Source organism: Hylobates moloch, unplaced genomic scaffold, assembly GCF_009828535.3.
Source record: "Hylobates moloch isolate HMO894 unplaced genomic scaffold, HMol_V3 SCAFFOLD_4, whole genome shotgun sequence".
NCBI classification, from domain to species: Eukaryota; Metazoa; Chordata; class Mammalia; order Primates; family Hylobatidae; genus Hylobates; species Hylobates moloch.
Genome location: NW_026652279.1, coordinates 8126500 through 8154498, shown reverse-complemented (window position 1 = coordinate 8154498; position 27999 = coordinate 8126500). Strand labels below are relative to the sequence as shown.

The 27999-nt window shown below is 48.7% G+C and overlaps 1 protein-coding gene across 4 annotated transcripts in view; it reads left to right on the top strand.

Moving 5' to 3' along the window:
• The window catches only part of LRIG1 (leucine rich repeats and immunoglobulin like domains 1), a 122646-nt gene that overhangs the window by 86250 nt on the left and 8397 nt on the right, over window positions 1-27999 (top strand). For 3 of the 4 annotated variants that reach the window (XM_032149454.2, XM_032149453.2, XM_058437142.1), the window contains exons 5-12: window positions 438-581; window positions 2354-2497; window positions 5140-5283; window positions 7885-8028; window positions 10116-10196; window positions 16367-16438; window positions 17211-17282; window positions 21144-21307. In XM_032149454.2, coding sequence (XP_032005345.1) covers window positions 438-581; window positions 2354-2497; window positions 5140-5283; window positions 7885-8028; window positions 10116-10196; window positions 16367-16438; window positions 17211-17282; window positions 21144-21307 — 965 coding nt within the window. Of the gene's footprint in view, window positions 1-437; window positions 582-2353; window positions 2498-5139; window positions 5284-7884; window positions 8029-8069; window positions 9642-10115; window positions 10197-16366; window positions 16439-17210; window positions 17283-21143; window positions 21308-27999 lie in introns of those variants that run through there. The other variant, XM_032754988.2, reaches the window with a different exon arrangement.

Genomic DNA, 27999 nt, shown 5'->3' with positions numbered 1-27999 from the left:
ATTTCTCTAAATGATTAAATCAACACTGACCTTGCCTTTCAGTTGATTTTCTGCTTTCTAGGACTTTTCACATCAACCTTGGGCACTGGGTGGTGAGAAGAGCCCTGCAGGTGGCTCCTGACGCAGGGCTGGTGTGTCAGTGGGTGTGGAGGTGTTTGACTTTCACTGCCACCCTCTTGGGGTGGCCCAGGAGCTTCAAGGACAGTATGCTTTCGGCTAAACCGGCCTTGCCCTCAGGGCTTAGCTGACAGTCCTAACACCTGCATCTCTCTAGCTCCCCATCCAAAGCCTGTGGCTGATAAACCTCTCACTGGAAACTGGTCCCTCTGGTGTCTTAACTCATCTTCCCAACTCAGACCCAGAGAGGTCTGGTGTCTGTAATGAAATGAGGAAGGCCTTTGACCAACCACCACATTTTCTTTCCTGACTCATTCCAGCAACCTGGCGGGCAATCGGATTGGCACCCTGGAGTTGGGAGCATTTGATGGTCTGTCACGGTCGCTGCTAACTCTTCGCCTGAGCAAAAACAGGATCACCCAGCTTCCTGTAAGAGCATTCAAGCTACCCAGGCTGACACAACTGTGAGTACAGAAACCTACACTTCAGTTAAGGCTAGCCAAACTTGATGGAGGCCACATTTCCCCCAAGGACCTCGTACCAAATGCCACCCTTTCCTTGCTCCCTTTGGTAAAGCTCTCCATAAATTACCATTAATGGCAGCACCTCATAAAAGCAAATTCGGAGCTGGGTCTGGTGCTGTGGCTGCCTCAGCTTGCTGAGAAAGACATCCACTGAGTTCGCTTGTCTTCCCTGATGTTTTCTAAAATGGAATCAGGAATCCTGCTGCTTAGCTGATGCTGGCTAATGCTGGCTAATGCTGAGGCTGCATGGGTTTGGGTTCTTATTTATCTTAGATGTTTTCCTGTATTTTTTTAGGAAAGCCATAAAATCTGTACCTTGGACACGGTGGTGTCTGACACTTCTTGAACAGTTTGAGAGGAAGTTAGTGTAGCCGGAGTTAGTAAGCAAAAGACAAGCCTTTGTCCTCATCTCTTAAATCTTACAAGGTAGTTGATTTTTTATTATTATTATTTTTATTTATTTATTTATTTATTTATTTTTTGCGACAGTCTTGCTCTGTCGCCCAGGCTGGAGTGCAGTGGTGTGATCTCAGCTCCCTGCAAGCTCTGCCTCCCGGGTTCACGCCATTCTCCTGCCTCAGCCTCCAGAGTAGCTGGGACTATAGGCGCCCGCCACCACACCCGGCTAATTTTTTTTATTTCTAGTAGAGATGAGCTTTCACCGTGTTAGCCAGGGTGGTCTCGATCTCCTGACCTCGTGATCCCCCGCCTTGGCTTCCCAAAGTGCTGGGATTACAGGCATAAGCCACCGCACCTGTGCCCTCTTTTTAGCAGAAGAGTGTATTTCAGGAAAATATGACAGTATTGGAAATTTTGTTTGAACAAAACAAAGTAATTGTCGAGGGCCAGGTTGGCGGCACGACGGGGTGTGCCTGGCTCTCAACCTGCCTGGGTTTCACCTCCCCTGGGTGGGGAGTCCTAGGCTTTGCCATTTTCAGTCTGTGGAGAAGGTCTCAGTGATTCCTGAGAAGGTTTGTGTGGGGCAGCATCATGAGACACTGCAGAAATATTTGGGGAAAACCAAGGGCTTTCTGGCTGCTCTGCCTCCCCTTCCTGCAGGGCTGCTAATGGATCTGGCCCACCCAGATTCCTGACATCTTTTGGTGAACTGAGGCTTTGTCATACTGGGGCTAGAAGCCAAGTGTATATGACTTGTGGGGTGTCTCTCCCCCATCTCCCCCCACCCCCATGTGCAGTAACTTCTCTCCATAGTGGAGATGCTGTGAAATGCCCCCCCGGGGAAAGTGTTATCGCCATTTGATACCCAGTGGTTTGGTTTTTCCTGTGTTGAGGGATGTGGTGTGGATTTCTGCTGGTGAGCTCAGAGATACCTCATGTAAGACGTTCACCCCTTGAGTCATACCCACGTCCTCACTGCAGAGTCACAAATGGCACTGGTGCTACTCGGGGAGGAGACGTGAGCACACACACATTCTCTTCTGCACAGCTGTGGGCCCAGCCTCGGAGCTGGCTGTGGAGAGCTGGGCATCACTCACCCCTCTTCCCTGCAGTAGCAGTGGTCAGGTGGCAGCATCAGTGCCTGCATGGCAGCCAAGACACACGGTGGGCTCCCCTACACATCCTGGCTTCCCAGGGATCCCTGCGCTGGGATTTCTCCTCTGGCTTGGAAATTTAGTCAGGACTGCCTGGGAATGGTTGTGGGTGGGATATGCACATAGGACACTCTGACCCTGCTGGTTTCATCTCTTTAGGGACCTCAATCGGAATCGGATTCGGCTGATAGAGGGCCTCACCTTCCAGGGGCTCAACAGCTTGGAGGTGCTGAAGCTTCAGCGAAACAACATCAGCAAACTGACGGATGGGGCCTTCTGGGGGCTTTCCAAGATGCACGTGCTGTAAGTGCGGACCGGGGTCCTGGCATTGCTAAGGATTGCTGTGTGGTGTGGCGTGTGTGTGTGTGTGTGTGTGTGTGTGTGTGTGTATGTGCATGCACGTGTGCACCCACACCAGCATTGCTGTGTGGTGTGGGGGGGGTGTGTGCATGCACGCGCATGTGCGCGCCCATACCAGCATTGCTTTGGTGTGGGTGTGTGTGTGTGTGTGTGTGTGTGTGTATGCGTGTATGTACGTGCACGCCCACACTAGCATTCAGCTGTGCACTGGGTGTGGAGCGGGGCACCAGTGCCCAGCCCCTCTCTCCTGAAGGATTCTTCAAGACTTCAGCCAGACCCAGCCCCCTTCCCTTTGCAGCTTCTCATGGGCCCAACTCAGCGTCTTGGGGACTGGGCCAAATCTGAGGGTATTTTCCCAGCAGATCAGGAAATCCACTGAAATCCACTTGGGGGAAGTTTCAGCAGATTGAGTCAGATAAGTTGGTTGATGGAGATGGAGTTTGGGGGCCATTCTGCCAGGACTGCTTCCTGCAGCCTGCATCCACTGCCCCCGCCCCTGCTTCTTCGGTGAACGTGGGACTGCAGAACAGACCCCTCCTCACATCCTCTCCAGTCCTGCACCACAGGAAGTTCCTTCTCTCCCCTTCTGGGTTTGACAGTCTTTCTTGAGGTGCAGGTGGGCCAAACATGTAGAGGTCATCCTAGGAGGTTTATTTGTGTCTTGTGAGCTAATCAAGACACTGGGTGCAGATGTTCAACTTTTATCAAGGGAGCAGCCTCTTCAGCCAGATGTGTACAACAGCAGAATGGGCTTGCCTACACAGTAACGTGAAACAGCAGGGCAGCATACAGAAAAGGCTTTTTAAACGTTAAAAGCCTTTTTAAACATTAAAATTTATTTTTAATCAAATGTAATTCATCTGTATAGTTAAATAAAATCAGATAGTAAAGAAAAGCCGTCACTGCCCACCCCAGCCTCCCCCGCCACCACCCGCTCATTCTCTCTTCACCCCAGTTCTTCTCCCAAGAGGCAGGCACTTCTAAGCCTTTCTCTTTTTCGTTTTTCTGTTTTTAGCTTTGCTGGTTGTTCCTTCCAAGTTAATAGACTGACACCACTGTCTTTACTTATCTACTTGCGATTTCCTGTTTTAGAGTCAATGATTTAACTTGCTCATAACCGCCCCTTTTCCCTTCCATTCTGGGCAAATTATATCATGACTTGTTTGTCGCTTACTGGTTTTCTTGGCAATGGAAACCACCTAGGCCCAGGTCCATCCACGTGTTGTGCTGTGTCACTCTGATCAGCCTCTCTGCATGACCAGCCCTCCCTACTCTGTGAACAGTGAGGATGTTTCCTGCTGCTGGGCTTCTTGCTCTACCCATTCTCCACCCTTTGTTTTACATATTCAAAAACATTTCACTTGACCTCCTTAAGCATGTCATTTTGGACTTGGAAGTCCAAGGTAGTCCTGTGCTGGGTGGACTGAAGTTAAAAGAGAATTCTCAGAGGAAAATGGGGTTAGCACCTACCATTTGGTTTTTATGTTGAACAAATTTATATAAATTGAGACTGATGAGCTGCCTTAGAGGTTATTTATACATTAAGTGCTTTACCTTTTGAGCAGTAGCAGAAAGAAAGATGGAAAAAAGTAAAACTCAATTACCCAAAGTCCTCGTAATATTGAACATGGAGCAAAAGTCGAGTTATGGACTTTTGTTGAAGAGGCGATCGCCTGGGCTTGCACTGTCCTTCCTAGCACACGCTGTGTTGGGAAGCGGGATGCTAGCACACTTACACGGTGGGCCTGAGAGCTCAGGCCCAGAGCTGTACTGAATCCTGATGTCCCCTTGTTTCCTTCTTATAGTGACCCCATGGAGTCAGTGCTCTTGGATGTCTCCATGTTACAGATGTGCAGGTTTATTCAGCCAGCAAGCTGCAAAATTAGGATTTAAATCCAGGCAGTCTGACGGCAGAGCTAAAGCAGGTCTCTTAGCACAGTGGCATAGAGTCCAGCCTTTGGTAGGCAGACCTGGGCTTGAATTAATTCTAGCCCCTTCCTTGGCTAAGCTGTGTAAAGTCTTAGGTTACCTGGCTTCTCTCAGCAGCACATTCCTCATGTGTGAGATGCGGGTGATAATAAGAGCCACCTCCTATTCTCTCTCCTTTCTATTCCTTTAATGGGCTTTGCCCTTGCCTGGAACTCCTATGCCCGTTTGTTGGCTTGGGTCACTTTTTGTCTTGTTTTTGGTAGAGATGGGGTTTCGCTATATTGCCCATGCTGGTCTTGAACTCCCGAGCTGAAGCGATCCTCCCACTTTGGCCTCCCCAAGTACTGGGTGGGCATGAGCCACCACGCCCAGCCCTGGTTCACTTTAACTCAGCCAAAAAAGTCACTTCTAGGAAGCTCCCTCTTGCTCTGTGAACACTCTGAGTCGGCCTTGGCATGCGCTGTCGTCCGTTTTGATTTGCCTGTCTTCGCCCAGCGCCTTCTCACATGCACACGTGTGCAACTAGACACAGTTCTCGTGCACTCTTCTAGCCTTGGTGCGACCGCAGTGTCAGGTACAGCGTGGCTGCTCATTTGCTGTCTGTCCAGTGAAGGAGTGAAAGCTCTTCTTCATCCTGTGCACGGCTGTCGTTGCAGGCACCTGGAGTACAACAGCCTGGTAGAAGTGAACAGCGGCTCGCTCTATGGCCTCACGGCCCTGCATCAGCTCCACCTCAGCCACAATTCCATCGCTCGCATTCCCCGCAAGGGCTGGAGCTTCTGCCAGAAGCTGCATGAACTGTAAGTGTCCTCGGCTCTGGGCTGTGGCAATGTTTTTAGACACTGCTTGGAGGTGAAAGTGCTAGGCCTGGTTCATTCCACCACACAGTGGCCTCGGGGAGGGCTCAGAGACAGGCCAGTAGCCCTGTCCCCAAACCAGCCAGGCCCAGAGTCGGACCCTCAGCGATTTGAGCCCAAGTCCCTTCCTGATCTCCCCTTCACTTGCTCTGCATTTGAATTAGCAGGGGCTCCAGGAGTAGCATCTAGGTCCCTGCAGGGAGCCTTGGCCCCTAAGGCCCTGTTGGATTTGGAGACGGTTCCGGGGGTAGAAAGTTCCTGGAGAAGGGCAGCTACAGCAGAGTGCTCACAGGAGCCGTTTTGAAAGTGACTGTGTGTTAATGGCCACATCAAATAGCATGCGCTTCTTCAGTGACGGGGTCATTTGGGCTCAAACAGAGACAGTGAAACACTGACTGTGGATGAATTTGTGTCCTCGGAGTTGCCACCTTCCTTCCTGTAGACGAGTTGCCCAGGTTCTTGGCCCCTTGCCTTTCTCTATTTTGCACCGCAGCGGCCGGCTCGCAGAGGCTCCTGTGCAGTCATGTGTGTGCTTGGTTCAGAGATGCCTGGTCGTCTTGCTCCTTTTGGAGATTGCCAGTCAGGGGTCCCAGGTTGAGACTGAGAACTGAGCTTGTCTTGCCCAAAGTTCTGAGATTAGTAGTGGCACACCCTCCCCTGGGTAGCGATGGGCAGTGGCCCTGGCCACGCCATCATGTCAGGGTGGGGTTATTGGACAGTGAACGCAGCATTCCTAAGGACTCAAGAGAACATCTTCACAAGTATATAGTTTGTGTTTTCACTGTTCTTTCCGTTTGATACGCTCCAGTTTAGTCTACTAGGTTTCTTTATTTTTCACAAGAGTTGGGTGGGTTTTCTTTTTTGTTTTTTTGTTCCTTTTCTAGGCTTGGCTGTTGGAAAAAGATTCACCCACTGAAGTGAATGATTGTTAAGAGTGCCAAGCCTCAGTCTGTCCTGTCTCTCTCTTGACCTCACCAGGCAAACTCAAGGGGATGTGTGAATCTAATGTGGATTCTTGCAGCTGGTGTTTGTGTCTTGTCTTCTGTGTTCTCCTCTCTCTCCCTGTCCTTCCTTCCCTCCTCCTCTTCCCCCCCTCTCCCCACCTCTGACACACACACACACACACACACACACACACACACTGGCTTGGAGTTTATATTTTGGTGACTCCATCATTATCTAATGCAAAACACAGTGGTCCTGCCTCTTTCTTAATTTTTCTTGGATTCTGTGAGTGTTAACCCTTTGGGTTCAGCTTCCTACGCTTCAGGGCCTGCAGTTGTGCATTCCATGTGGTGCTGGATAGCTCCTTTCAGGCTCTGTAGTCAAGCTGTGACCCCACCAGGGGACTCCTGGTTTTGTTGGTCAAGGCTGGGAGCTGTGGGAAGCAAGAGAGGTCTATTTAAGTCCCCGAAGCCTGAGCCAGTCCAGTTCTTAAAGTGAGGAGCCGTCCTCTGACTCACCAGTGTATCGTGGCCCCAGGGAAGGCATGCTGTCTTCTGTGGGGTCCAGGATCCCCTCTCTGGCTGCTGGAAAGCATGAAGCCCTCTTCCATGCCCTCTAGAAGGGGCAGCAAAGATCGCAGAAGTGCGCTTGAGCAGTCCTAGCTGTTTGCATCATATGCAGGTAACCTCAGAGGCAGATTTGGGATTGCTTCCCAGCGTGTGTTTCCCACCCCTCCTTTAAGCTAAATTCTTTAATTGCAGGTGAGGATATAATTTTGATCTCCTGCCAGGTCTATTTAACTGACAGACACCCTGACTTATTTGTCCAGGAGGGAAAGAATGCTGCTCCTAGCCGCCTTTAAAAGCTCATTAATCTTCTCTGAGTTTATTTTCCATCTTCCTGCCCCAGCCCCAATTTTTCATTTTTCAACGATAGATGACCAATATATCACATAACCAACCCAGAGGTGCAGGAGTGCTGGGAGGAAGCTTTGATTCTTAGGCCTGGGCAAAGCATATGGTTTTACCGCCTGCAGTAGGGGATCACGCTCTGAGGACCACGTGGATGGGGGCAGGGAGGCCTGAGCAGGAGCCTCCTGCCCTGGGGGAGTTGCCCCACTAAGGCATGAGGCACAGGTGTGGTCGTCCCACGCAGGGGCTAGTGGTGCCCTCTGCTGGCCGATGCAGGGAGTGCGATTGGGGCTCCCTGGCTTGCTGCTGGGTCATCTCCAGAATCCCAGGCTTCTGCTGTGAGAGAGGTCTTTCGTAGCCTGAATCAGGAGCTGCCTTGGACAGCATGAAGGCGCTGGAGCTTGAGAGTTCTTGTGTGTCATGACCTTGTGTGTAGTCTTCACAGTTTAACAGCCACCCTGGCCCCTGTGACCTATGCACCCATTCTAGGAGTCAGACTAGTGTGTTGGGCACTGATGAGTTTCTAGCTGCATGGCCACTTTTACCCCCAGGATTCTGTGGGTGTGGGTGCGTGTGCATCCGTGTCGTTTCCCACTGAAACCCAGCTGACTGTGGCCCGATTTCCAGTGGGGTGGGGTTGGGGGGCAACCACACTAGATGGTGACATTGCTGCCCTCCCTTTCCTCAGGGTCCTGTCCTTCAACAACCTGACACGGCTGGACGAGGAGAGCCTGGCTGAGCTGAGCAGCCTGAGTGTCCTGCGTCTCAGCCACAATTCCATCAGCCACATTGCGGAGGGCGCCTTCAAGGGACTCAGGAGCCTGCGAGTCTTGTATGTCTCCCACTACTGACAGGATAAAGGGGTCCCCAGTGGGCAAAGCAGAATAGAGCAAACCGTCTGCTTTGTTGAATTCCATTTGCGTTGGCTTCGAGTCAGAATTGGATCCAAAGCTGGCCTGCTCTATGTGCAGAGTCTCAAACTTTTGTGTAATCAACTGAAAAAGAACTGGTTAAGCGAAAAATCTCTCATTCCCCCAGGATGGTGCCTAGAGAGGGATGGCAACTCCTAAAAAGTAGTTGTTCTCAAGCAGTGATGGCCACGTTGTGCCGGACAGGATGCTGGCTCCTCGTGTTGGAAAAAGCTTCCCCACACTGAGCGCCTGGTGCAGCCTCCTGTTCGGCAGCCGTGGGTCAGTCTTTCCCATCTTGAGTCTTCAGCTGCAACTTCCATTTTTGAGTCCTGAATATTTTTTCTCTTAAACCATCGGAATACTGCAGTGCATCTCTCGTCCTAGCATTTGAACTTCCTTAGCATAACCTGTACCAAGATGCCTCCTTTCCAAAAGCAGCACTTAGAGAATCGTGTGTCTCTCCTTGTACCTCGTCAGGGGTCAGTTAACAAAGTGGAGGTGCTAATGCCATTTCCCTTGAAGTCCCTAATTAGATGGGGTTGGCAGAAGTGGCTGCAGGATGCTTTTCTGAGGCTTGCATAAAACTTTTCCATGGTTGGCTTCATAGAACTTCCAAGCAGGTATCAGCATAAAACCCCCAGAAAGGGGCATGTGGGTTTCAGAGGACCGTGGTGGGGGGTTCTAGGGTCTCCTTCTCAGGCGTAATCCACTGCACAGAGAGGGGTCTGTTCCAGTGTGACAGGGAGGGAGGCCTTTGCACTTGCACCTGGCAGAGCCGGCTTTAATGTGGAGCCATTGCCAGGAAGTGTGAAAGAGGCCGGAGCCAAGCTATTCAGGCCAGGTCAGCCTGTGAGCCCATACAAGGCCCAGATAACAAGGCTGGGAACATTCAGACTGAGCGGGCCAGAAAGGAGAGAAAAACTTTGGCAGCCAGGGCTAGGAGCAGGGAGACAGGCACACAAAGCCACAGCCCCGGGTCCCTGGTCCCTGCTCCCTGGTTTTTTCAGTATGCAGATGATAGGAAAGAACCCATTGAGAGGAGAAGTCCCTTCCAGCAGCAGAATCTCCATGCTTTGACCTTCCTGCTGTAACAAGAAAGGTCACCGCCAGCATTTCATTCTTCAGTCAGAGCTGCCCTCTCTGCTGGCAGCATTGATTCCTGCTGCAGCTTCTCACAGGAGACAAGAGTTCCTTTTCTGTCCCTGGCCTGTGTCTGCAAGGGCTCAGGAGGGGAAAGTTTAAGAACCAAGTACCTTGTGGAAAGTTGGAGAGGGCAGGATGGGGGCCTGGTCGCCAGGTGTGATGTCTCGCCTGGACACTGTGACCTGCTCCTGGAAGCTGGGAAGCCATTGAGTCATCGGCCATGGGATTTGCATCGTTGGAGGGGCCTGGGCTGAGGAGTTGGCCTCATCCCTCTGATCCTGGCGAGTGGGTCACAAGTCTGACTCAGCACCCAGATGTCCTCCCTGGCTCAGAGTCAGCGCCCTGCAGGCCTTGGGAGGAGATGGGCTCCGGGCTCCAGACCCACTGGCTGGCACGGAGGCGCCCACGGGCGGGCCCTGTGCCGAGTCTCTTTCTCCCACGCGCTTTCTGCAGTTTCTCGGTCACGTCCAGAAAAGGGACTCTGGTTGGTATGAGAGCAGATGGGAGCCTTAAGGAACCTTTTGGGTTGATTCTCAGTGCTGGGGCCAGATGTCCACTCTCTCGGGGAAGAATACAGACTGGGCTGTCTGCACCACCTCCCTTCCCTCGAGCGCGGCCTCCACAGACAGGGAGGCAGGTGGAGTCCAGGGAAGCTTCTTGTCTAAGGCGTGTGTCATCTTGGTTGGAAGGCTGAGAAACAGGGCTTCCCTCCAAGGGCCACACGTCTCTTCACCCTGCGTCCCAGCTGTGCCTCCAGGGTGCATGCACCCAGGGGACTTCAGCTTCCGAGTAGCAGCCTGGGTGAGAGTTTGCTTTCCCTTCATGCCCCGACGGCTCGGTGAGCTGCTTTCTGTCCTCTCCCCAGGGATCTGGACCATAACGAGATTTCAGGCACAATCGAGGACACGAGCGGTGCCTTCTCAGGGCTCGACAGCCTCAGCAAGCTGTGAGTATCCGCAGCACGGAGCTCCGCCGGCGAGTGCGCGCGAAGACGCTTCGGTGGGAGATGTTTCTGTGGTGCCCCCCCCCCCCCATGCCTCTGCTCTGGGCCCAGGCGAAAGAGAGCTCGCTTTTGTTTGGGGCAGAGCTTCTTTTGTTTGGGGAGAAGAGTTTGAAGAAGAGAGTGGAGGACACCCCACTCCTCGCTGGCCAGGGGTCTTGTCGCTGGCCTGGCTGATGGGTTCTTGGGGGCTGGCGACCCGGCGTTTGACGGCTGGTGGAGCTTCTCTTGGGCTTCACTCACAACTCACATGAAAACTGCTGAGTTTGCTGTTGCCCTTTGTACGAAGGAGTCTTGCCCCGTTACTCGGTTTCTCAAAGTTGTGTAAAGGTCAGTAAGCTGTGAGGGCAGTGGGGCTTCTGTCAGTACTTTCGTCATTAACCGTCATCTCAAATGGAAGCGTCATTTCCAAGGGTCGTAGTAGCAGCTATTTTGGATGTATGGTTTGGGGTCTTTTTTTTCCTAGCTCCTAGATTTTGCCAGTTAATCTGCCAAGCACCTGTGTGTGTTGTACCTAATGATCTCATGTGGGCAGGCTCTGTTAGGCAACCTCTTTATTAGTTGAGGAAAGAGAATTGAGGGGATTTTGCCCAAAACTACACAGCTGGCAAGTGGCAGGCTCAGGATTTGCTCGTTTCGCTCCAAAGCCCACGTTCCCTCCCGCTTGGCCCGCCCTGTTTTCTCTGCGTGTCACCAGCACTTTCTGCAGATGCCACCCAAGGACCATGCAGGAAGGGGACGAGAGTAATTATTACTGTTTACTAGCAGCTGGGAGGGAAGATTGGAGGAGGGCAAGACAGAGAGGACGGCTGCCACTCGCTTCCCCCAGCCCGTCCCCAGTGCCGGGGAGCTCAGCAGAGTGCGATTGTCAAGTAAATATCTGGAAAGCCCTAGTGGAGCTGGAGGATAGAGGAGAGCCTGTGGTAGGGACAGTCTTCTTATATAGTAGATGCTTCTGATTTGTTTTGAAAAGCGTGGCTTTTTGCACTTTTTATATACGAGGGTCCTGCTTAGGAATAAGCTCTGTTGGCTGTCTGAAGAAGGTATTTCTTCTTGAGCGTCCTGTACTCCAGCAGCAGGTCGGAGATGCTTGTCAGTGATCCTTGTCCTTATTGTCCCTAAAACAATGCTGATTTTCCCCAGCCTCTAACCCATACATGGCCCCTTTTTATCCCATACAGGGCAAACCTGGGAAGAGCCAGAAGTACCAAGTAGGGTGGGGCAGAGGCCTTCTTAGCAAGAAGAGCTCCAGGCCTGGGATGTGGCTGCTGAGGTGTTCAGCACCGGGGCCGCCACTCAGCATAAGCCTCCCTGGCCTCGGCCATAACTGATTGAAGGGTGAGGGTGGTGAGAGTGGTCAGCACTGCCAGGTTCCTCGTGGGGCGCGTCCGTCCGGAGGAACCTGGAGCCGTTTCCTGGGTGTCACGGCTTCCAGGAGGCTCTGTCTCACTACAGAAGGCCTATGAGGTGTGCCTGGCCCTGGGTCGCCTGGGCTCCTGGTGCTGCATGAGTCCACCACTGCCTTCTTGAGTGCCCGCCCTCTGTGCCCTGATGCTTTCTCCTTTGTCCCCCTGCTGGACTAGGCTCAGCACTTCCACCTGAGCCCGAAGAGGTCAGCCCAAGCCCCTGCTTTCCTCACTCGCATAATGTTGTTTGTGGTGGGCTCCACACTGAGCTGGTCCTGAGACTCCTGGGAACTTGTTAAAATCTAAGCCTCACCCCACCCAGCCACTGAGTCAGCATCTTGGGGCTGGAGACTCTGTGTATGTTTGAAAAAGGGTGAGAGAGAAAGACATGCATCCAAGTGGGGAAGCCGGGACAATAAATAAACAAGAATTCCTTAATATGATTAAATATATGCAATCACTTATTTAAGTGTGATGCTATCATGGTTATGTGGCAGAAGACAAAAACGAATCATTTTCTTCTTGGATAAAGAAAATGGTGTGATGCCTACGATTTGGATTATATAAACTCCTGCTGGGTTTGAGAACGGGCAGTGGCTAGAGGTAGAGATGAGGTGAGATTGGCACGACCGGAGGAGGGTTGGCGCTGTGTGACGGGCACTTGGGGTTCAGGATACTACTCTGTCTACCTAGCATGGTGTGTGCAAATTTCCACATTGAAAAGGAACCGGAGAAGTAAATGCTTCTCATGTGATCCTGGTACACAGGGCTACGTAAAAACTGCTGTGTTTGGCATATCGCAGGTGTTGAGTCGATGTTTGTTGAATGAAGGGAGGGACAGAGGAAGAACCCAGTGCCTCTTTGGTCCCCTCCCCACCCGCCTACTCAGAACGTTCCAGGAAAGCTCTGCTGTGGCCCTGGCTGAGAGAAGTGACCACAGGCAGCACTGTGTTGCTCCGTGGGAGTGGCCCAGGGCCGGCCTGTTAGGATCCACTGAGAAGTGGGGTGCATGTTAGCACAGAGAAGAGCTGCCCCTCTGGAACAGCTGATCCGTCCTGTGGGGAGTGCAGCCAGTGCCCGAGTCCCTTCGTTTGGTGTGGGTTTGTTTTTGGAGAGCTCAAGGAGTTCGTGTTCAGGGTCTGCCCTAGGATGGGAAGGTAGAGACTCCTGCCTTCGCTGAGTTACTCAACGACCTTGGGTGCTTCCCACCATGCAAGAGGTCAGACCTAAATTAAAATGTTTTCCAAGAAAGGGAGATGTGAGCAGCAGAGCCATAAACAGCCTCTCTGTAAATTTGGGGTGGATGCTGACCTGCCCTTAATTTTTCCAGCTTCTGCACGCAGCTGTGTTGGAGAGTGCCTCACACTGGAGCTTCCCACCAGGGCCAGAACGTTCCTAGACCCCAGCATACGCCTTTCTTCCTAGCTTGTCTGGGATTCTTTTGTAGACCCACGCCAAGGCCTGTTTCCAAATGGTGGTGTGGTTCCCGGGCTGGGGCCTGCACAATGGCACAGAGTCAGTACGCAGGAGGGAAGGGAGAATTTCTGGATCCCAAATTACAGGCAGAGAGGAGCAGTTAGTGACCCGGGTATGCGACTTCCTGCCCAGTGGTTCCAGCTGGCTCCATGGCATTCCTCGGAGGGAGGGGCAGAGGCCCGCACAGGGCACATGGGAAGGGGCATGTTTGGGGGGATCTTGCAGAGCTGATGTGAGCGCAGCCTCCATCCCTGCCTGTTGGGCCGGGCCTGCAGTGGAACTCTGTGTGTGTGGGTGGGGAGCGGGGGCTGGTGCACATGTCACAGCTACTCTGAAGGACATGAGTACAAGGACCCACCTGAGCACTGCCCCCAGTACCTGCTCTTGATTTGGCAAGCGCTAGCCAGGCCTTTGGAGCTGTTGGCTGGGTTGGCCAGGAGATGGATGGGAGGTTTGACAGGTGACTCCTGCAGGTCACTTTCTGTTCCAGGTTGGTGCTGGGGAGGTCAGGCCAGCTGTCCCTTCTGAAAGGGAGCCCGACTGTGGTACAGAAATAGTGTCCTCCCAGCCCATAATCCCGCCTCTCCTTTCTCCTCGCAGCAGCCTTTTATTAGAGCCATCCCAGTCTGCTGGCTGCAGCTCCCCGTCCCAGCCCCATATGTCTGCTGGGGGAAGGTAAGGACCCTGCCTAATCCACCAACAAGATGATTAGCCCCTGCATAATTGAGAATTTGAGAATTTGTTTTATTGCTATTGTCACCATTAAAAATAACAGCCTGCCCTCATTGTAAAACAGGTCAACGTGACTAATATTTAATGGATGAAATAAAGCGCAGCTTTTTCCTGGATCTCATTTACAGGAGATTTCACTAAACAGTTCAATGCATTTTTACTGGGACCTGGGGCACACAGTGCCTGGGCGAGGGGATCTGAGTAAGTGTAGAAGTTGGCAGTGCTCTCTGAAGCGCTCAGGGTGCAGTGCCCCATGAGCTGTTACTTGCTGGCGAGTTTTGTGGTTAAAGAGCCTGAGTTAGCATGGCCACCAGCTTTTCTGTGTGTTTGGTTTATTTGTCTTAAAATAAAAGTTTCAGACTGAGAGAGGTGTGGAAACGCCTTCAGAATGTGATTGTTTTCACATTCATGCAGACGGCCTGAAAGAAAGAAAACGCAGAGGGTCTCTGGCCCGTTTGCCCCTTCCCCGTCCAGAGGCAGGAAACAGAGCTGGCTTTGTCTGAGGGCTGAGCTCGCAGTTAGCGCTGGGGTCAACCTGGATGGTGGCCCCCAGGGAGGGAGTCTGTTTCTGATGAGACGGAGGGTCAGGCAGCCCCTGTGGAGTGGCTGCCCTGGAAGCTGGCCACACGGACTGGTGGTGCCTCCCTCTGGCTCTGCTGTGAGCCTGTGTTTCCAGGAGGCAGCCTCCTGGTACCTGCCCAGGTGGTTCCCAGGAGGCCTGTTGCAGTTAGGAAGCAGCAGCGGTCATGTGGTCGGCAGGTCCCAGGCTGTCCTGCCATCTTTGGTTTGCCTCAGGGCTTGTATTTCCTTTCTTTTCCTCCTTTCAGGAAGGGGCTGGGGCTTCTTGTTTTCACGTACGGGTCCCAGTCTTAATGCAGGTTGAAGGTGGAGCTGGCCTCTAGTCCGGTCTCTTCCCCGATGCTAGGTGAGATCCTGGACCAAGAGTCCCCTTCCCAGTAGGGGGCTGGGCCAGATGGGCTTTCTCCTGGGGCTTCCTCTCCTGCCCACCTGCACCCCATTGCCTTGGACAGACCTGTTCACGCTGAGAATCCCCAGGAGTTGGCTCCCAGCAATCGGTATTCTTAGCAAGCCTGTTAGATCCTGGTGTACGTTAAGATTGAGAAGTCCACGAAGCTGATGGTCAGCACTGCCTTCGGTTGTCCCGGGTAGTCTCCTGTGCCGTCTGGATTAGAGGGAATGCCTTTGGTGGGTTCTCATCAGATAACATGGTAACAGGGAGGGGAAAACTGGATTCTTTTCATTCCCAGTGTCCACCCTAGGGGCTCTCCTGCAGAGAGACAAGCTTCCCTTTAGATCACACAGTGTGGTGGAGGAGGCACTCATTTCTTCCATGTGTTCTGCAGGGGCGCAGACTTTTGGTTTCTGGGAAAACTCTTTAACAGTTACTGCTAAGGCTGGGATCAGAGTTGCCTGGAGGAAGGAACCCCTTCTTATGGGCAAGCAGTCCAGGAAGGGGACAGGCACTAGCAATAACGTTGGAGGTTGGCCCACTGATGTCGTATAAAGTCTGGGGTCTTGCTTAAGAGCCAAAGCACTGGGGCATCTCCTGCAGGCCCCGAGGGGTCCCTCTTGTAGGCAAGGACACAGCTCACCATGGCTGTGTGCTGGCTGCCAGGACATCTCAGGTGCAGAGAGCTGTGGAGCCAGCGTGATGGATGCCTGTTTTCCCGTCCCCTTCTTGCCTTTTTTGGGAAACTTTATTCCCAGAATGCACTTTTTAGAAGTGGATGGCAGTTTGGGGGTTTTTGTTTGTGTTTTGTTTGAGACAACATCCTGCTATGTTGCCCAGGCTGGAGTGCAGTGGCACAGTCACGGTTCACTGTAGCCTCCACCTCCTGGGCTCAAGCAGTCCTCCCACCTCAGCCTTTTAAGTAGCTGCGACTACTGGTGCGTGCCTCCACACCTGGATAATTTTTTATTTTTTTGTAGAGACAAGGTCGCCTTATGTTGTCCAGGTCTGAAACTCCTGGGCTCAAGTGATCCCCCTGCCTCAACCTCCCAAAGTGCTGGGATTACAGGTGTGAGCCACCATGCCCAGTCATGGGCAGCAGTTTTAATTCCGAAGATTTTTCTTTCCTTTTTTGACTCGGCTTCCTCTCACTGAAACCACAGAGTCTCATCTCTCCATCACTAAACTTCACCAGCCAAGGGTTGGTGGTCCTTGGAGAGGACCGGGCCAGACACGTTGATTTCTGCCTAACGCTGCAAGGGGCCTTTTTTAGCCCAGACGGCACATGCAATTCCAGCCTGTCATCACTATGAAATTCTAATAAAGATAAAAGTATTTCATTTCAGAAAGGGGAAGGCCTGCATGCCTCAAACCCGTAATCTCAGCGCAGGTCAGCTTTCCACCTGCCCCTCATTGGACAGACTTATCCGGTAGCACTACCTTAATTATGTGTTTTCTTTCTCTTTCTCTCAACCCTTCCTTGTTTCTTTCTCCTTCCCTGGCCTTAATTTCTGAATGTTTGGAAACTACAGGACTCTGTTTGGAAACAAGATCAAGTCTGTGGCTAAGAGAGCGTTCTCGGGGCTGGAAGGCCTGGAGCACCTGTGAGTATCTCGCCAGGCCTGCCAAATGCGGCTGCCGGGGAGTTCTGCTAGCAATTTAATCGCATCTTTGTAAACCGAGAAACAGGCTATTTGGAAACACCAGCTGCTTCCTTCTCATTATAAGTCAGCTTCAACTTTGGCCTTTATGTTGCCTATGCCAGGAACAGTTACAGAACATATGGCTAGTGGGTGTGCTCCCAGTTAATTCAGCTGGTATTTGGATAAATACCCTCCCCACTCCTGCTGCACAGCCTCACCCCTGCACCGACTCCTTCATGGCCCCCTGGCCTCTTTGCCTCCTCCACCAAGGCTCTTCCTCCTGGCCAAGCCTGTTGCCTCCATTAAAGCAGCTTAACAATGCAGAGTAGGTGCTGGGCTGAACCAGTTTGTTGTGGTTGCTTCTGAGACCGTGGGAGGAAGGGGACGGAGCCACCCCTGAGACGTTCATGCCGTTCCCACCTGGGGAGGATGCCTCATGTATGTGATTCTTAGTTTGTTTCCTCTTTGAATCAAGTCTGACTCTAATTCTGTTGGGAAAGGTTTTGCCTTGCTGAGCAGGCCTCAGCCCAGCTTTGATGGTGCCCTAAGGCTGGCTTGGCTCCTGAGTTATTCCGTGGGCTTGTGTTGCGATTTGGGAAACAACAGCCACCTGTAGTAGTTAGGACACAGGTCTGGCTAGTCCCTGTGGGTCATCTGTGAAACCGGGACTGTCCTGAAAACCCCTCAGGTGTACCTAGGGTTTCTTTGCGTAAGTATGTATGTTCTGTTTCAGGAACCTTGGAGGGAATGCGATCAGATCTGTCCAATTTGATGCCTTTGTGAAGATGAAGAATCTTAAAGAGCTGTAAGTGTCTGGATTCCCTGGGTCTGATTAATGGGAGCGGAGACTTTCAGAGTAAGAAACTTCTGCAGTTGCATTATGCTCATTTGTTAAAAGGCCACATGGTACATCATTTGGATTTTGTGGGCCACAGGGTCTCCGTAATGACTACTTGATTGTGTCATTGTAGCAGAAAGCAGCCATAGACGATACAGAAGCAGGTGGGTGTGGCTGTGTGCCCATAAAGTCACATTGACAGAAGCAGGCAGTGGGGCCACAGGCTGAAGCTTGCTAACCACTATTCTAGACAATGTGAAATATACTCTCCTCTATAAAGTGGATAATCACCCCTTTAATTTAATGTCAGGGACGAGTTTTCATCTTTGGGGCTTGCTTACAATAAAGGCCTGTGTTGAGAGGGGCTACTTCAGAGGCTGGTGGGCTGTGAGCAAGGCAGAGCTCTGGCGGGGGTGGGATGCTTGGGGTGCAATGATGTCTGCCCATACCATTTCCAAGCTTTCTGGGCACGGTTCACAGGTGGTGGTGCTGCCACTGTGGACTTGGACCGTGGGCTCTTGGGTGAGAAGGTTGGAAAAGCTTCTGTGTATCCTACTCTCTGGCAGGGGAGCTAGTCTAGGTCCTCAGGTGTAACACCCAAGTTTCCTTTTTTTTTTTTAGCTAGACATTAATCTGATTCTACAGCCAGTAAGTTCTAGCCATGATATCAGTTCCCTGAAGGGGTAACTTTTGGTTCCTAGAAGTGCTGACAGAATGGCAGGTGCCACAGGACAGACATCTTTTTGCCCTGACCTCATCCCCATTCCCCGAGGCCACTCCTGATGGACCCTAGTTGGGGCAGGGAGGCTGGGACTGGGGAAACGAGGTGCATTCCCCATAGCTGGGAACTGAAGCGGGCCGGGTGACACCACTCTGAGTGAGGAGGGAAGGTGGCCTGGGCACTTGCCCTGTGACATTCGGCATGCTGTGAGCCTCAGGCCTGCTGAATAGACACTGTCCTTGCACGGGGTGGATCTTGGAGCGGGCGTCTGTGACGGGTTCATGGAGCTCAGGGCTCTGCAGACAGCTGCTCCGTGCCCAGGGCCTTCCCTCTTCCAGCCTCAGCAGCTCTGCCTCCATCTGTCGGGTGAGACAGAACATACAGAAAGGATTCCATGGCTCTCCTTCCAGAGCAGGGGAGATGATTCCAGACACGGTGGAAGGCTGGATTCAGAGGTGCACTGGCAGTAAAGCAAGTGGAATGAAACATTGGTTGTAGAAGACAAGCGGTGGGGCACAGGAGCATTCACTGTGTAATTCTTTCACCTTTTCTTTCACACTTTCAGATAGGATGTCAGGAGTGAAAAATATGTGATTCACTTTAAATGGGAAGAAGGAATTTTGAGAGAAGGAGGGAGGAGGGGGATAAGATTTTCTTTGGGAAATTGGGAGGAACTGGACCCTTCCAGAAGCTCGGACCTCCAGCGTGCTTCTGCATAGTTCTGGAGGCTCAGCCTCGGTCTCCTGCCTGGGTTTCCCATCATTGCTGCACGTACCTAGCTGGGGCTGGCCCTGTGCCCAGTCCTCAGATGGGAGAAACGGTTAATTCCACTTGGTCATTTTCTTCTCCATCAGATCCAGTCAGGTTGTACTGTGCACTTAGTCATCCTCTGGGTAAATTTCCACAAGTGATGATTAGAAACACACTTTGAGTTGGAGTCATGAAAATGCACCATGTGAGCCAGCGAAGCCCTGGGATGGCCGCAGAAGGCAGTAGAGCCGATGGCGCTGTGCTCTCCATGGGTGGAGGAAGGGCAGCAGAGGCCTGCAGAGCCTAGGGGTTGGAATCCTCGCTGCCTGGCCCCAGGCCCTCCCCCCATCTATCCTCTCAGTCCTAACTTGCTGTTTAGGAACACGCTGTCTCCACCCCGAGTACCCACGGTCTTCCTGGAGTCTGGCCTCCTGTCTGAGGTGGGTTTCATGGTGGAAGAAGTAGGAAATCCTCAAAGGCGTTAGCCCCACACATCCAGGGTGTGTGTAGGATGAGGCTTAGCCCTTTCCACATGTGTCTGATCAAAGATAAATGTCAAATTTGTTTTCCCCATTTTGTTCCCGTGGTTCAAATGGAATATGTCCTTGTGTCCTGCACAAATGCTTAACATCGCACAGGGATGGCCCAGCCTCCTCTCCTAGGCTTTCATGAACAGTGCCCAGGCTGTTCTGCCTGATTGCACGGAAGTGCCCTCTTGCTGGGGAGCTGGAGGTGCTTCTGACAGTGTTCTCCATCCAGGCTGAGTTCCCCCATGCCTGGCGCAGCCAGCCCGACCCCCATGCAGGGGGCACTCCTGGGAGCTGCCCTCCCCAAACGCTGCATGGGAATTGACCATTTCCTCAGGGATGGCAGTGACAGCCCTTCCACCACCTGCAGTGACTCTGCAATAGGACAGCCCTCCAGATAGCTCTCAGCAGAACGCTACCTGCCCATGAAATAAAAATGCAAACTCTCATTCTGATTTTAAGATCTAATGTGGGCCAGCATCCCAGTTATAATGGCCTTGAGATAAGTTATTTCTGTTTTTGGAAAAGTACTTTCCAAAATTATAATTATTTTAATAAGATGCCCAACTCATCTAGGGGTGATGGGGAACATGAAGAGTGGATTTTACTTAGTTTAGCCTTGGGTCATCTGCTTACATTTCATTTTTTCCTTGCTGTGACAGTTTCTCCGCTCATTAGAAATCTGGAGAGAAATAGTAGAAAAGGGAAGGCCAGTCCATTTGGTTGCTTTGTTGATGTCTGAGGACAGTGGTGGGTGGAGAAGGTGGCCAAGGTCGTGCTCTTGGCCTGCATGATGTTTTTGGAATTTCTGCGCATACCTGTGCCTCCTGTTTGTCACCATGTACCAGAGACAGCGTATTGCAGGGAAGCCTGTGTGCTCTCTATCCCAGTCTTCCCTTGTCGTGGGCCAGCCATCATTCTTTAGCTCACAGCTCTGAGGTCTTCCAGGAACGAGGCAGCTTATCTTCAAGTGACTCCTCAGGAAGGAATGTCCGCTGCAATGGCGATTCCGATTTCTGTTTAAAAAGCTTCTCCTTAGTTGCTGAGAAATGAAAAAGAAAATATTCTCTGTTTTGGTTGGAGCCCCACAAAGCTAAAGTTGTGCATTCTCATGCTCCCTGGGCAGTGGCAATTAACTAACAAGCACTATTTAGGGAGCAGAGCCGAATTCTGCCGGCCCCCTGAAGAATACTGGTGCAAAGATCAAGGCACAAACAAGAGGGTGGCACAGTGACGAGGCTTATTACATTTGGAAGTAAGAAAACATGCAGCTTTGCCAAATGGAAAAGGAACAGCCATGAGGCAGAAGAGCCTCCTCAGAACTTGTTGCAAAACTTGGATCCAAGTCTCAGGCTGAGTTTGGAAGCTCCAAGTAGTATATCAGGAAAGTGGGAAAAACCAGAGCGGGGACGGTGGCAGCATAGCACTGTTGGATGTATCAGAGGTCAGGAGAGGTCAGAAGGCGGCCCAGGGTCACACAGGAACAGTGTCTGTCCCAGAACACGCGTAAGCTCCACGTTGCTGCTGCTCCTGTTGTGGTCCTCGGGTCAGCAGCCCCAGCATCATGTGTGAGCTTGTTAGATGTGCAGAGTCGTGGGTTCCACTGCTGACCGACCCAGTCAGCAACTGCATTTTTTCAAAATCTCCAGGTGGGTTATAGGCACTGCCCTGGGAAATTGGAGAGGAACTGTGAGAAAAACCATTTCTCCCTTCCAGCTTGCTGGTGTTAACTTGAGAAGCTGATTGGAGGCAACCGATCATTGTGTGTGTGAAGGGAGTATCCCTCCTTTGCGGCTGCACCTGAAGCACCCACTGTTGTGTTTCTTTCAGCCATATCAGCAGCAACAGCTTCCTGTGTGACTGCCAGCTGAAGTGGCTGCCCCCATGGCTAATGGGCAGGATGCTGCAGGCCTTTGTGACAGCCACCTGTGCCCACCCAGAATCACTGAAGGGTCAGAGCATTTTCTCTGTGCCACCAGAGAGTTTCGTGTGTGGTAAGACTTTCTTTGTAACTTTTTTTCTCCTTCCTGAAGGGCAAGGAAGCCAGGAGGTGCTCTTCATTATGGGAGTAATTCCTGTGATCAGAGTAAACCCCAGCCCGTGGTTACAGATCAGCTGCTGGATGCAATTTATTTCTCGCTGAAACCACACACAGTATTTACCGTAGAGTTGCCTCATTATGTGGTTCTTGGAGGACATGCATTTAATCAGAAGGGAGTGTAAGTTGGTTCAGTTACAAATCAGAATAATCAGTTACAGGAAGATAGTTCTGTTGTTTCAGAAAGGCTCTGGTGCCCGGGTTTAGCTGCGAATTTACTCAGTGTACGAGGCTGGGGTTTTAATGTGTGTTTCTTTCCAACCCCAGGAATGAAAGGTTAAATACAGGAAGAACAAGTCTCAGGAGAACAGTTGTTGTGGTAAAAATAATTCCTTGATGTTGACTTGTACTCATGCCGTTTCTCCAAACCACTGAAATCTGCACTTGCAGCTTTACATTCTTTTTGCCTTCTGATTGCCGGAATGTAGCTCTTGCCATCTTTTTGACTGGGAGTCGGGATCCAAGTTTGGTTGCAGAGAGCACAGAAAATGCTGAACAGCTGAAAACACACACGCAGGCTAGCTCAGACAGGATTGACACAGGCTCATGGTCAGGAAGACATGGTGAAAAAATGAGATGAATTTTGAGTTTTTCCTATTTTTTTTGCTCTAAGTGGGAGCAAGAGTGGGATTCCCAGGCCTGACTGGAACTGCTGGGCAGGTGTAAGTCCCTCCTGCCTTTTGTGCTCACTGGTCTCCCTTGAGCCTTGAGATCCCTGCTGTGAAGATCCTAACCAGGAACTCACCCATCCGTATGGTGACCCTTGTGGGCCACTTCTCTCTCCTACTTTCTGGCCATAGCAATAGCCAGTGTGCCTGCTGGAGGCAAGATGTGTGCGCCCTCTTTCCATGCATCCACCCCTACTTTCACCATCATCACTTCTGAGAACAGGCCTGCTAAACTTCCTCTGGATCCAGACCAAGGACACGTCTTAAACACACTGTGAACGTGGCAGCAGCTCTCCAAACTGAGCTTTTCATACTGATCTGTCTTATGGAGCCTTCTGTGTGGAATCTAATGCTCACACAGCTCCATTCTCCAGGCACAAAATAGCTGTATAATCCGTTGTTCATTGGCCCATTGTCATAAGTCCTTGACCCTTAAATTGTTTATAGACCTCCCTCAAATGAAGCTTTCCGCCACTCCCTCCCCTTTCCTGCCATAGGGCAGGCTTTCCCTCTGGGTGAGCCAGGTAGGACTTTGGTAAGTTCACCTAGCCCCTAGCCTGTGGCCCTGGCATATTCTGGATTCCAAGAGTTGTTTATTTCACATCTGTCATCCCCACCCCCACATTTTAGCTCACGCTTCCCCGCTCTAAAAACATCAGGTGTTAATGGGAATCGTGAAAACACTTGGCAGAAGATCAAGGTTTCAGGCTCTATGGAGTCTCCCACTCCTTTTTTATGGAAACATAACCACTCCACATCCACTAGGACAGCTAGAATCCAAAACTCAGATAATAACAAGTGTGGCTGAGGATAGGGAGAACCCTCCTACACTGCTGGTGGGAGTGTAAACTGGGGCAGCCACTTTGGAAAACAGTCTCGGCAGTTCCTCAGTTCAACATACAGTGACGACATGACCTGGCAGTTCCACTCTTGGGTGTATACCTAAGAGAAATGAATGTATATGTTCACACAGAAACTTCTTCATGAATGTTCACAGCAGCATTATTCATAATAGCCAAAATATGGGCACAACCCAGGTATCAGTGGATGACTGGATAAACAAAAGGTACTGGTATAGCCATACAATGGAATATTCATTAGGCTGTGAAAGGAATCAGTAGTCCTACAACATGAATGAACTTTGACAATGTCATGCTAAGTGGAAGAAGTCAGCCACAAAAGACCATTAGATTATATGATTCCATTCATAGAAATGTCCAGAATGGGGAAATCTCTGGAGGTAGAGATTAGGTTAGTAGTAGTTTAAGGATGAGGAGGGATGGAAAGACAGGGGTAATAGCTAAAATGTACAGCATTTCTTTTTGAAGTGACGAAAATGTTGTAAAATTGACTGTAGTGACGGTTGCCCATATTGGTGAGTATACTAAAAACCACTGAATTGTATACTTTAGATGAGTGAGTTGTAGATGAACTATTCTCAATAAAGCTGCTTTTAAAAAGAAATATAATTTATGTATCATAAAAATTTACCCCTTTAAAATGTATAAATTGATGGTTTTTATAATAGTCACAACTGTAACCATCACTATTATCTACTTTTAGAACATTTTTCTCACCACTAGAAGGATCCCCATACCATTAGTAATCACTCCCTATTCTCTGCCCCCAGGCCTTTGATAGCACGCATCTCATTGTGTCTCTATTATTTGCCTATTCTGGGCATTTAATATAAATGGAACCATACAATATATGGTCTCTTGTAACTGGCTTTTCTCACTTAGCATAATTTTTAAGCACGTATCAGTACTTCATTCCTGTTTTTAATGGCTGAATAAATGGGATTACATTTTATTTATCCATTTATCAGATGATGGACATTAGATTCTCACCACTTTTTGGCTATGATGAATAATGCTGCTGTGAAAATTCATATACAGGGTTTTGTGTGATTCTCTTGGGTACAAACCTAGGAATGGAATTACTGGGTCATACGCTAACTCTATGCTCAACTTTTTTGAGGGACCGCCAAACTGTTTTCCAAAGTGGCTTCACGATTTTACATGCCCATCACCAATGCAAGAGAATTCCAATTTCTCCCCATTTTTGCTAGCATGTGTTATTAACTGTCTTTTTTATTTTGGATGTACTCGTGAGAGTAAAATAGAGTCTCATGGTGGTTTTGATTTGCACTTCCCTAATGATTAATGATATCAGGCATGTTTTTACATGCTTATTGGACATATATATATCTTCTTTGGAAAAACAGCTATTTAAATCATTTGCCAGTATTCATTTGTCTTTTCATTGTTTAGTTGTAAGAGTTCTTTATGTATTCTGGATACGAGACCTTCATAAGATACATGTTGTGCCAATATTTTCTCCCAGTCTGAGGGCTGTTTTTCATTTTCTTGTTAGTTGAAGTGCAAAAGTTTTTAATTTTGATGAAGTTCAGTATCTCTATTTTTTCTTTTATTGCATATGCTTTTGATGTCATATCAAATAAACTATTTGCCTGAGATAAGGTCACAAAGATTTCCTTCTCTATTTTCTTCTAAGAGTTTTATAACCTTAGTGTTACAAAGCCCTTTGATTTTGTTCTTTTTCAAAATTGTTTTGACTATTATGGATCCCTTGCCATTTCCCTATAATTTTTTGGATCAGCTTGTCAGTTTCTGCAGTAAAGGAAAGTGGGATGTGGGTTGCATTGAATCTGTAGACTAATGTGAGAAGTATTGCCATCTTAACAGTATTAAGTCTTCCCAATCCATGAAGATGGGCTGTCTGTTCACCCTTTTTTTTCTTAGCTTCTTAAACATTTCTTTCCATCGTGTTTTGTCACTTTCAGTGTACACATCTTGAACTACTGTTAAAAGGTATTTCTGTTTTTATTCTTTTTGCTATTGTAAATGAAATTCTTAATTTCACTTTTGGATTTTCAAAAATGAAGTATTTATTGCAAGTATAAAGAAATGCAATTGAATTTTGTATCTTGATCTTGTATCCTGAACATGTGCTGACATCATTTATTCTCAGTTTTTCAGTAAATTTTTTAGGATTTTCTTTATATGTGATCATGATGTCATTTGCAAAAAGGTAGTTTCACTTCTTCCTTTCCAGTCTGGGTGGCTTTCATTTCTTTCTCTAGCCTAATTGCACTGGCTAGAAGATCTAATGCAAAGAAGAGTGAATTTGTGAGAGTTTTGGTGGGAAATCATGAGACATCCACCTAAAAGTCCTAATTTGGCTCCATCTAACTTCTTTTTAGTTATTATCTTTAAAAATCTTTAAAGGGCACCCAATTTTCTTCAATTAATAACATAAAAAAGACTGCATTGATATGTTTAAATTCCCAGGACCCTCAGTTCTTTAGGGATGGACTAAATGGCTGGTATCATCACTCAAGAGAGTTTCGAACTTGATGGAGGTTATGTTGAGAAATAAAGTTTATAATTCCGTTTTCCATGAACTTTTTGAAGTCCCCTCATAGTGCTGTTGAAGTCTTCTGTGTCCTTGATCTTCTGACTAGTTCTATCCGTTGTTGAAAGTGGGGTATTGAAGTGTACAAACTATTATTGTTGCACTATTTCTTCCTTTAATGCGGTCAGATTTTATGTTTTGTGGCGCTCCATTAGGTATATATGCATTTATCATTTTTACGTGTTTCTGATGCATTGACCCTTTTACATTATAAAATATTATTCTGTCTCTGTAGTAAAAACTCCTGTCTTAAAGCCTATTTTGTCTGTTAGTAGTATGGACACTTTAGTTCTCTTTTGTTGACTGCTTATTTGTATCTTTGAATCCATACTGTGTCTCTTGTAGGCTATAGCTGGATCATAGTTTTTTATCCATTATGGTAATCTTTGCCTTTTGATTGGAGTGTTTAATTCATTTTCCTTTAATGCAATTACTAATAAGGTAGAGTTTGCCCCTTATTTCTTCTATGTGTCCTATCTTTCTGTTTCATTATTTTTCCAGTACTGACTAGTTTTTTTATTGAATAGATATTTTCTGGTGTACTGTTTTAATTCCCTGTTTTTTAAATACACACACAGGTATTTTTTAGTTATTTTCTTAGTTTTGCCCATAGGAATTAAAATTAACATCTTACAACAATCTAGTTCAAATAAATAATGAAATTAACTTCAGTAATATGCAAAAATTATGTACCTATTAAGATCCAGTTTTCTTCCTTTGTGTTACTATTGTCGTACACATTACATTTTCATTAAGTCCATGAACACAGCCTTATAATTACTGCTTTATGTAGTTGTCTTTTAAATTAGGAGAAGTGAGTTACAAAAATACACGTATCCTGTGTGTTGTATTTACCTGTGTAGTTACCTTTAATGGGATTTTTTATTTCTTGGTGTGGATTGGAGTTGCTATCTGATGTCCTTTCATTTCGGCCATACTAAATACTCTCCTGGATTTCTTGGGGGGCAGGTCTGATAACAGTCATCTTGCTTTGTGTGTGTTTAAAAACATTGGAATGTTTTAATTTCCCCTTCATTTTTGAAGGATAGGTTTTTTAATACATAGAATTCATGGTTGAACGTCTTTCTTTCAGTAATTTGAATGTCTTCCTACTGCCTTCTGTTCTCTGTGGTTTCTGGTAAGAAATCAGCCGTTAATAATAATGAAGATCCCTTGAATGTGATGAGTTGCTCCTCTTTTGCGTTTTCAAGATTCTTTGTCTTTGGCACCTGACAGCTTGACTATGATGCATCTGGGTTTGGATCTTTGAATTTATTCTACTTGGAGTTCATTAAGATTCTTGGATGTGTGGCTGCACATTTTTCATCAAATCCGGGACCATTGTTTTGCAGATACTTTTTCTGTTCCTTTTTCTTTCTTCTCCTTCTTGGCCTCCTATGATTTGTATGTTGTTGTGCTTGATGCTGTCCCACAAGTCTCTGTGGTTCTGTTCATTTTACCTCCTTTTTTCTTTGTTTCTCAGACTAGATAATCCCAGTTGACTGTCTCAAGTTCCCTGCCCCTTCCTTCTGCCAGCTCAGTTCTGCTGTCAAGCCCCTCTAATGAATTTTTCATTTCAGTTATTGTACTTCTAAGTTTCAAAATTTCTACTTGGTTCATATCTATAATTTCTCTTTATTGCTTTAAAATTTTCTCATACTTTATCCTTTTTTTTTTTTTTTTTTTTTTTGACACATATTTTTTTTTTTTTTCCCCCCCTGGAGTGCAGTGGCATGATCTTGTCTCACTGCAAGCTCTGCCTCCCGGGTTCATGCCATTCTCCTGCCTCTGCCTCCCTAGTAGCTGGGACTACAGGCAGCTGCCACCACACCCAGCTAATTTTTGGTTTTTTTTTAGTAGAGATGGGGTTTCACCATGTTAGCCAGGATGGTCTTGATCTCCTGACCTTGTGATCCTCCTGCCTCAACCTCCCAAAGTGCTGGGATTACAGGTGTGAGCCACCCCACCTGGCCACTACCCTTCGATTTTTTTAAGATTTGGTTTCCTTGAGGTGTTTGAACATGCCTATAATTGCCGATTTAAAAAGTTTATTTAGTGAGTCTAAGTCTGGGCTCCCTCAGAGACAGTTTCTGTTGACTGCTTTTTTTCCTATTTGAGTGTTTCATAATATTTTGTTGAAAATTGGGCATTTAAAATAAAATAATGTGGCAACTCTGGAAATTGGATATTCCCTTTCTCCTCCCCCAGGATTTGCTGCTGTTGCTGTTTATTGTTACAGCTTGCCTAGTGACTTTTCCTGGACAAAGGCTATATAAAGTCCGTCCCCTTAAGTCCCTGCTTGTTTAGTTTAGTGGTTAGCTAATGGTTGGACAGAGAAGTCCTTGTCACCACAACCAGTGTCTCCTATCTTTTACCGACAGCTTGTGTGTTTGTGTTGGGGTGTGCCATCACTTCCTATTGGTGTAGAGAGTCATGCTCAGCCGCAGGTGAGAAATGAGGACCCCCTCAAGTTTTTCCTGGG